This window comes from Petaurus breviceps, unplaced genomic scaffold, assembly GCF_028583685.1.
Source record: "Petaurus breviceps papuanus isolate PSGF00001 unplaced genomic scaffold, PetGlider_PUasm1.0 454, whole genome shotgun sequence".
Taxonomy (NCBI): Eukaryota; Metazoa; Chordata; class Mammalia; order Diprotodontia; family Petauridae; genus Petaurus; species Petaurus breviceps.
The window spans coordinates 1,325,127-1,334,881 of record NW_027186342.1 but is presented as its reverse complement, the minus strand read 5'-3'; the positions used below and the strand labels follow the sequence as shown (position 1 = coordinate 1,334,881).

The 9,755-nt window shown below is 48.0% G+C and overlaps 1 protein-coding gene across 4 annotated transcripts in view; it reads left to right on the top strand.

The window, feature by feature from the left end:
• The window catches only part of SPRYD3 (SPRY domain containing 3), a 117,549-nt gene that overhangs the window by 100,835 nt on the left and 6,959 nt on the right, over positions 1 to 9,755 (top strand). For all 4 annotated transcript variants that reach the window (XM_069101184.1, XM_069101181.1, XM_069101182.1 and 1 more), the window contains 5 exons: positions 1,280 to 1,426; positions 2,639 to 2,714; positions 3,155 to 3,279; positions 3,669 to 3,804; positions 4,912 to 5,100. In XM_069101184.1, coding sequence (XP_068957285.1) covers positions 1,299 to 1,426; positions 2,639 to 2,714; positions 3,155 to 3,279; positions 3,669 to 3,804; positions 4,912 to 5,100 — 654 coding nt within the window. In that variant the 5' untranslated portion in view covers positions 1,280 to 1,298. The remainder of the gene's footprint in view (positions 1 to 1,279; positions 1,427 to 2,638; positions 2,715 to 3,154; positions 3,280 to 3,668; positions 3,805 to 4,911; positions 5,101 to 9,755) is intronic.

Sequence of the window (9,755 nt, the reverse complement as noted above, 5' to 3'; positions counted from 1 at the left end):
TGCTGAAGTCCTGGGGCCAGATGTGGGGGAGCCTCCATCTGTAGGGGTCAGGGTGCTGAAGTCCTGGGGGCAGATGTAGGGGAGGGGATGATTTAGGCAGCTTTTCCAGGGCCTAGGGGATCTTGAAGTCCCGAGGGCCCAGATACAGAGGAGTGGACCCTCAGTCTCTAGGGCTGGAGTGTTCAAACCTGATGTTCAGTATTATAGAGGTGAAGGAACGAGTGAGTTAGGTTCTCTTGGGCCAGGGTGCTTGGATTCTTAGAGGCCTATCAGATAGTGGGGAGGAGGGTCCTGACAATGAGATTGTTTTCAGGACCAAGTATTGAGACTTTGAAGTTTTGGGTATCCAGCTGTGCAGGAGTGGGTCAATCAAAGATCGTTGTTCTCTAGGGCTGAGGTGCCTGCATCTTTAGGTGCTGGGTGATGAGAATGGGGGGATGATCACTTTCCAATGCCAGAATGTCTGGATTCTTTGTTGCTCAGATATGGGGGAGTGTGGATAAGTCAAAGGCTCCATTCATTAGGCCAAGGGATCTCAACCACTGAGTCCTGGGTATCCAGATATCAGGCAAGTAGGTGAGTTAGGGAACAAAGTATCTGAACTGAGAAGGGCTTGAGGCTCACATGCTGGGGGAATGGGAAAGCTTAGAGCCCTCATTCTTTCAGGACACAGTGTGTAGGCCCGTCATCCATATTTGAGGATTCATGTGCTGTCAGATCCAGAGTGTCCTATGCCTGAGGACTGGTCAAACCCATGCCAAGGTGCCTTGGAAGTAAAGCTTTAGGGATGCCTTGTAGTATTCAGACTTATGGCTAAATGTTACCAGAGACTGATCTAGTAGGATCACAGGATTTCAAGCTGGGAAGTACCTTAGAGATTACTGAGGAAGTCTGCCCCTTCATTTTACAGATGTAGGTGTTGGGGATTTCTTTGATCAGCACCGATCACACTCTTCAGTGGTTTGAGATGTGAGGAACAAGATGGTTTCCCTTTTCTCCTCTCACTGATAGAGAGTAGGTTCATGTGGTTTGCTGTTAGTAGGGTGTAGGTGTCATGGGACCCAGGGAGCACAGCTTGTGTATCCAGGCAGTGGGATTATGGAATTGAGATGCACCTATCTGCCAGCTTATGTCCATTCTGCATTGGGTAGAGTGAGGGTCCTGACTGGATCAAGCCTTCTAAAAAGAACCTCAGTGAGAAAGCAGACATTTACCTTTCCTTTCACTGCCCCCTCCCTGAGTCTCCTACTCCCTCTTGATTCTTTGTTACCCATAACAGGCTGGCTCACTTGGACACGATGGATGACCTCAACCTGCACTACCGGTTCTTGAATTGGCGGCGGCGAATCAGAGAGATCCGGGAGGTTCGGGCTGTCCGCTACCAGGAGAGATTTAAACACATTTTGGTCGAGGGAGACACATTGAGGTGGGTGTGAGCAAGGGCTTCCATACCCTCTTTTTTTTTTTTTTTGCTTTTTGGAGGGCAGTTGGGGTTAAGTAACTTGCCCAAGGTTACATGGCTAGTTTTTTTGTGTGGGTTTTATGTGTCTGAGGCTGGAACTGAACTTGGGTCCTCCTGACTCCGGGGCCAGCGCTTTACACACTGCACCACCTAGCCGCCCCCATACCTCCTTGCCTGGGTTTTGGGAATGAAAAAGAAACAGGAATGTCTGCTTTCTGAGGGCTCCCTGAAGGATCAGTCTTGTTGGGTGGGGCTCCTACAGTATATCCTACCCTTTGCCTGTGTTTTATGGCCACTCTGGAGACTGGGTCCCTAAGGATAGGAAAGGTCTCAAAGAATAGGAAAGGGTCAATCCAGAATCAGGATGCTACATTGACAAGGGGACCTTACTTTTTTTGTTACCCAGATACCTGGTCTCAGGCAAATTCCCCTTGATCTTTGAGTCTCCCTCTGCCAGGGTCTCAAGGGTTAGGGTGGATGAGGTTGTAACACTTTAGAGGCAAATGGTTTCCTGATTTGGACAATTCTGTGTGTACCCAGAAGACATTGTTGGGTAGAACTCAGAGGTACTCTGCCCCCTCCCCATGTCTTTCCTTCACCCTCTGCTCTTGTGTGTTTGTGTATGCTTTCTCTCTCTTTCCCTGCTTGAGTCCCTTCCGTGTCCCTTTTCCCAGCCCTAAGTTCTCTCCTAAAGTTGTCGCTGAAGGGGGAAGGAAATAGGGTTATTTAGCCTGGAGAAGAGAAGGCTGAGGAGAGGGGACTGAATAACCATCTTCAAATCAACGAAGGGCTTTGGTACAGAGGATAGAGACCAGCCGTTCTCCAGATCCACTGAGGACAGAGCCAGAGGAAAAGGGCTGAAGCTACAACATGAGGGATTGAGGTTAGACAGGGTTGTGAGATCCCAAATGGGCTCCCCTGGAAACATGGAAGAAACCAAAGCTCCTCTGATCTGGTCTGGGTTAGATCCTGACTGGAGGAAAGGGGAGGGGTGGGATGACCTTGAAAGTATCCTGTAGTGTCATCATGGTATACATAATCCAGGACTTTGGGGGTGGTTTTTCAGTTCATTCCCCTTTCTTTGTGCCTTCCCCTTTAGGGGCAGACGTGCTGAGCTCTCCTTCCCTGGAGAGCTGGGCCAGGTAACTAATGGGTGTCCTTGTTTTCTCTCCACAGTTACCACGGCAATTCTGGTGAAGTCGGCTGCTATGTGGCTCCCCGGCCCCTGACCAAGGACAGCAATTACTTTGAGGTGAAGGAGACAGTGGGTAGGGGTTGGTTGACCTTCAGTGGACTCCTTTTACCAAGCTCCAGGCCTAGTCCCACTAGGCTGTTGTTTCAGGTCCCAGGCTGTTGTGGCCCCTAATCTGAAAAGAAGGTGACCTGGGCTCTTGCCGCTTTTTCTCTTTTGACCCTCTGCTTCTCCCCCCTCAGCCAAGCATATCACATCTTGACCTCCTCTCCATCCATCTAATTTCCAGTGCATCTCCTGGCTCCCCTGCATCTTATCTCAGTCTCTCTCCCCAGCTCCTTCCTTGTAGTGGACCATGTCTCTCCTTTGGCCCTTGTGGCTTCCATTTCTCCTCACCTGAGCTCCTGTTGATTCCCTGATGCTTTTACTCACCTCACATGTAGCTCTTCTAACCCTTGGGGATCCTTAGCCCCTGCTGATTATGTTCATTTTCCCTTCAGGTGTCAATTGTGGATAGTGGGGTGCGGGGCACCATTGCTGTGGGGCTGGTCCCTCAGTACTACAGCCTGGACCACCAGCCTGGCTGGCTGCCTGACTCAGTTGCCTACCATGCTGATGATGGCAAGTGAGTAGCTTGCTTGGGGCATCAGACTTCTCTGCTAGGAACAGGGGTAGTGGGAAATTTTGTGCTGTGTGAAGTTGGCTGAGGTGGGTATGTCACCATCTCTGGAACATTGTAGGATGAGACTTCCTTTCTCTTATATACTGAGAGGGATCACTAAAAGGGGGGGGAGAGGAAATGGGGTTTCTTCCCACTGGGAGCTGCCAACATGAAGAGAAAGACAAGACACTGAAGATTACCAAGATGAACATGAAAATTGGTGGCTGCTAGATCCAGCAGTGCTGTGTCATGGGGAAAAGTTAGGGATAACAGACGGAGGATGAGTCTGGGAAGGGCCCCTTATTCCATAACTCAGCTCATGCCTTTTTATTTATTTATCCATCTGTCTGTAGGCTGTATAGTGGCCGAGCCAAAGGCCGCCAGTTTGGGACGAAATGTAGCTCTGGGGACCGGATTGGCTGTGGCATCGAGCCCGTCTCTTTTGATGTACAGACAGCTCAGATCTTCTTTACTAAGAATGGGAAGCGGGTGAGTGGGGATCAATGCCCCTGAGGGGGGAGCTAGCCAGGGCTTGTAGGCTATCCAAAGTGGCATGGACCATAGGAAGAGCCAAGAGTCAGCCTTTCCCAGTGACCCACAGAACAGCTTTGAGGGAATTGTTTGGCTCTATAGCCAGTTACCTCATTAGTCCCGCATCCTCACCCTGTCCTGAGCTGTGGGATGATATCAAGATAGTGGAGGAGGTGTGGCCTCAGCCATCAGAGAGCTCTCATCAAAGGAGAAAGACGTGTGTAGGACCCCGAGAGAGAAGGGCCAAAATGGTGCCCAGAGCCCTGGACGGGCAGCATGGATAGAGCGTTTGTGTCTAGGGGTGGTGAGAGGTGGAGGCCCCTGAGGTCCAGGAGGGTGTCTCAGAGGAGGGAGGGAGCACGGCATGCAGTGGAAAGATGTGCTGTGGCCACAGAAAGTACACAAGCCCTTCTTGGACTTTTAGAATTGAAATCCCTTTGTGGTTTCCATCCTCTCTTTCTATGCATTTTTCTTTCTGTGACATTTTGTCTTATTTTCCTTTACCCCCCTTCACATTTTTCCTCCCCTCTGTCATATCTTCAGAGAAAGGGAGCAGATAGGGACAGACTGAGCTCTCAGTCTCTAGAGATTTCTTTCCCAAAGTCTTGGATTGCTTCATGGCCCCTAGACCTTTTCCCACTGCAGGCTCAGGTACTGAACCTGGGTTTTAGTCCCAGTTTACAGGTGGCCATCTCTGTCATGAACTTTGGACAAGACATTCAGTCTTTTTTGTGCCTCTTCTGTAAAATGCAGATGATGCATTTCTAACCCATCTTTTGGGGGTGCTGAGATGTGTGTGACGCCAAGGGAATAGTGTTTGATTTAGTGTCAGTAGATCTGGGCTTGAGTGGCGACTGATGCTTCCCTTGTGACCTCTCCCAGCCTCTATCCTCATGAATAAATTGAGCATATCACTTACCCTTCCTATTTCATGTGGTTATTGTGAGGAAAGTGTTTAGTAAACCTTTAAGCACTATAGAAATGTGACTTATTAATATGACCTACAAGAGCAAGGCAGTATTTCTTGTTTCTTAAACCTCATGGGCCCAATCTCATCTTTTGCAGGTGGGCTCTACTATTATGCCGGTATCCCCAGATGGGCTCTTCCCTGCAGTGGGCATGCATTCCCTGGGTGAAGAAGTGCGGTTACACCTGAATGCCGAGCTGGGCAGTGAGGACGATGACAGCATTATGATGGTGGACAGCTATGAGGATGAGTGGGGACGGTTGCATGATGTCAAAGTGTGTGGGACGGTGAGTTGAGGACCGCCTGTGGGGATAGGGTGTGGAGCGGTGGACTTGTGAAGACATGCAAGGCTTACGGTGGCAGTGAGACCACCGCAGTTTGGTCTTTTATACCCCTCTTTTAAGTCCTTCATTGTGTTAGCCCTAGTCCTCCCTGTATGTCAGGTAGATGTGAACGAATCTCCCTATCCTGAAAGATCAAGAAAGATTTCTCTACTTGGAGTATTGTCAAAAGAACTTAGGATCTTTGGATGATAAGGGGATTCATGTCAAATCACTCCATGTTTCAAGGTGTGATGCCCTAAGCTGAATTCTCTGCCTCCTTCCAAATACATATGCTACTTAATTTGGGAGCAGGATGATTGTAGTAAGTGATTGTTTTAATTCTTTGGCCTCTGAAATTAACACCATTTCTTTATGTATGTCTTCCTTGGTGCCTTCAGCATCAGGTTACCCAAGTCTCCCATAGTCTGTCTGTGCTTAGAGGAGCTTTTTTTTTTTTTTTGCATGGGAGGTAGGAGTCTTATTTGGAGGCAGAATGCCTGGATCCCATTTTGTTTAATGCTTTAATACTGCTGGTTTTGGCTTTCCCTGTTTAGTTCTGTGAGACTGTTCTAATCACCATTCCTCAAGACACAAAAATTCAGAGTGCTTTAAGATAATTTTGCATGGTTTGTATACCATTCTTTTTCTCCAGGCAGACAATTATTTCAAATACTCTCTGGACTTCAAACCACCGTATTAAACACATGGACTCTTGGAAATTAGTAAATTTTTTCTTCCTATCTAGCTGCAGTCCTTCTTGGAGTGATGAGAGTAAACAGATTGAGCCCAGGGTTCCAGGTCCTGTGGTGGTTGCTCAGAACTCCCATGGTGGCTTCCCTAGGTCTTTGGGTGTGACCTTCCACACACTCTAGCCCCATCAGAAACCCTCTCAGAAACCACAATGTTCTCAGGATAATGTTCTGTGATTGAAAGCACAATAGTTGCAAGGTGGGATGTCTAGTGTAAGAAGGAGTTGTGGGTGAGTTGGGCCTAGGACAGATGAGGAGAGGGTCTGCTACCCATCCATTGTTGGGGTTTGAGGACTAGAGGCTTTGGACTGTCTTCTAAGGTATCCACTCCTTTGACCCTCATCTTTTTCCTTTTTTCCCTCCCCCTCCCACCATCGTTTTGACAACATCTGCAAAACTGAACTTGGTACAAAGCCAGGGAGATATTCCAGTTTCCAAGTCTGCATCTCTGACCTTTCCTCGGGGAGTTTTTTTCTTGGCATCCTCTTGCTGCCCTCTCTTGCCTGGACCTGTCCTTGCTCCCCTCCCAAAGCACTCCAGCTCCTCCCAACCAATCCTGTTTAATTGATGGAAGATCCTGTCCACATTTATAAATAGCCCTGCCTCCACCTCCTCCCCTTCCCCACCCTGTTCCCCTCCCCAACACCCTGCAGGCTCAGGAACGCTTTCCTTCTGTTTCAGGCTGTTGAGCTTGGCTCTTTTCTCCTATTCCCACCCCTTCTTTGGGAACAGCAGTGCAGGAATCCTATTCCTGAGTGATTTTTTTCTCTCTGGCAGTCACTGATGCCTAAGGCATCCCTTCCCAGTGCCGCTATAATTTTCTCAACTGTCCTGTCTCTTGAATTGAGGAGACTTCACTGCCCTTTTAAATTTTTTCCCTAGTCCCCAATATGATCATTTTCTTTCCTTTTAACTTGTACCAAGTTTTATCACCTGACTCTAAAGAGTTGTATTAGTCTGTAAGGAGTGTTAGTCTGTGAGGAGTCATCTTGGCCATATAATTTCCTCTTGTTTCTAAGGCCTTCAGAAAAAGAAAACACCCCCATTAGTGTGCCTGCCTTTATAACCTTAGTCTAGAAGAAAGGCTCTGTGAGACTTCCTTACAGCTCACTCTTTAGAGATTGAGAACAAGCAGCATCTCTCCTCTATCAAATATCCTTTTAGAGCAGAGGTCCATGGACCCCCAACAGGTACATGGAGAGAGTTCAGGGAGTCCTTGAACTTGTTTTAAAAACATTTTAAAAATTACTTTTACATTATTGGTTTCCTTTGTAACCCTATGTATTCTGTGCCTTCAAAAACATGATTTTGAGAAGGGGTCCAGCCAATGGAAGAGAAAACCCTATGATTGAAGTCATGGAATAGGAAGGGAGGTTGGAACTTGGGAGAAGGTGGTACTTAGCCACTGAGTGGCAGAGCCAGGAAGATTCTCCTGTCAGACTTGAAACTCATGATTTTGGTACCTGCAGTGTTAAACATTTCAGTTCCACAGACATTGTGTATCTAGAGCACTGCTGGACTGTTGCTACAATCTCAGGTTTCTGCTGAGCCTCTTTTTTCTTTTCCTCATAAAATAAAGCCTGCATCCTTGAGCTTAGCTCTTCTTTCTTCTAGCCCCTTCCCCATTCCTTTTAGCAGTTGAGTTCACCTGAGTCCTTTGCATTCTTCCCTCCAGCTCATTTTTGGGGGCGCCTCCCAAAGGACCTGAAACATTCCTCCCTCTCTTTTCCCCTCCCCAGTGTTCTTTTAATAATGCTCCAATTTATGGGTACCCACTTTGTTTCCAATTCTTTGCTCCCACAATGAGTGTTGCTATGAATATTTTGGCATATAGTGATCATTCCTTTCTGTCTTGGAGAAGTAGTGAGTCTGCTGGGTCAAAGGGAATGGTTGAACAATTTAGCCTCTTTTCTTGCCCAATTCTAAATTGCAGTCTGGAAGACTTCCATGAACAGAGTATTAGTGCACATATTAGTCCTTCAGGCCCTCCAGCATTTGACTGTTCCATTTTTTTGTCCTCTACCAAATTGTGTGCGGAGAGCTGAAACCTTGGAGTTGGTTTAAATTGCATTTCTCTCCCTGTTTGTGATTTGACCCCTATCTTCATCTGGTCCTGTACAGGGTGAATTCTTTTGAAAGCTGTTTGTTCATGTCTTTTGCTTAGTCAGTGATTCTTGCTCCCTGAGGTGGGTTTCAGTTTTCCCTCCTACAAAACCATGGCCCTAAGCTCTAACTTTGTCTGAGAATTGCTGTTTTAAGTGGTAGGGAAAGCAGACACACCTGCCTTCTCCTTGCCTCTAGGCCCAGTGCGATGAGGTAATGCACGGGGAGGGGAGAGCAGCTCTGGGGGATTAGGCTCATTTCGTTCTTTCTTCCTGTTTGAAGCTTTTTGGCAACTCCTTGACGACGGGGCAACAGCTTCCATATACAAAGTGGGGTGAGCCCTGGCCCCACCCTGGGCTTTTGGGTTGTGGGGAGGGGGCCTCCCTGGAGACCCAGCCCAGGAGGAAACCGTGTTGAAGCCTGACCTGCCTAGCGGAAAGCTTGTTCATGGTCTCTGTGCAGCTGTTTGTGGGGCCCCTAGGGCATTGAGCCTTTACTTGCTCCTGTCATGGGGGATTAGGGTCTGGGTTGGCAAGTGAAGAAGGCAGGTGCCAATAAGGGAAAGGAGGGGAGCAGGTGGTGATGGATTAGGAGAGGGTGGGGTAGGGAAGGAAGCAGGGTTCAGAAGGTTCTGCTCAGCTCTTCTGCCCATGTGCCCTGTAGTGTCAGGCCCATTGCTTGTCCTTTCTGGGCCTCAGGGGCTTCCTTAGAAAAAGATTGCTAAACAGGTCCCCAAGCCCCCTGCAGTGGAGGATTTTCTTTTTGGCTTACTGGGACTGAGCAAACAGCTTTCTGGAGAGTGGTTTACATTTGCGGTTATACAGGAATAGCTAGCAGTCAGTGGTTGGAGAGCCAGGTGGGTGGGAGATGATGGTGGGCAGGAGTGAGATCCATTCTGAGTGGCTTTAGTGGCCATACAGGGGTAGGGATGCTCCTGGGGGAACAGTTCTAATTCTGGGCAATACATTGCAGTGACTGCTGAGACAGGCCCCTTGAAGGAAAATGCAGTTGTGTGGATTGGTTTTATTGAATTGGTTTTTTCCTTCTTTTTTCTTCATTGTTACAAGAGATAGTTTTGAAACGAAAGTAAATCGATGAAATCTAAATAAAGTGTAGCGCCCATCTTGACAGCTTTGTTGGACTGAATTCAGTTCAGTTCAACAAAGTAGAACACCGAGGACCTTGAAGAATCAGACCAGGGGTACCCTGAGGCAATGGTGACATGCCTGGTGGGCAGAAAGAGGCTGCAGCATTAACCCACAAACATTTACTAGGCACCAGTTGGGAATGCAAAGCTGCCCTCAAAGAGCCTATATCCTTCTGAGGTTTGGGGGACATGTAGCATTGGTACCTGTAGGTATAAATGCATATGTAGTAAATACAAGGTGTAGCTTTAGTAAGGAGACCAGGAAAGGTCCCTGGAGGAGGTGCCCTGTGAGCCGAGCCTCAAAGGAGGCCCCACATTCTTCAGAGACCAGAGGCCAAGAGGAGGAGGCCTGGCAGATGATCTGTGCAAAGCCCCCAAGAACTGTGGATGAGAACCACGTAGGACGGGGTGACTGCAGCTTGGCAGATGTGAAGAGGAGACCTGTGTAATGTGCTACCACACAGGGTATTCAGCAGATAAGCATGTGTTTCATCCCAGGTTTACAACAGAGCCATGGGGCTTATTGAGCAAGGAAATGACATGATAAAACCAGTGAATTAGAAAAATGACTTTTGCAGCTGTGTGTCTTTAGAGAGGGGAGAGACTTGAGGTGAAGAGAC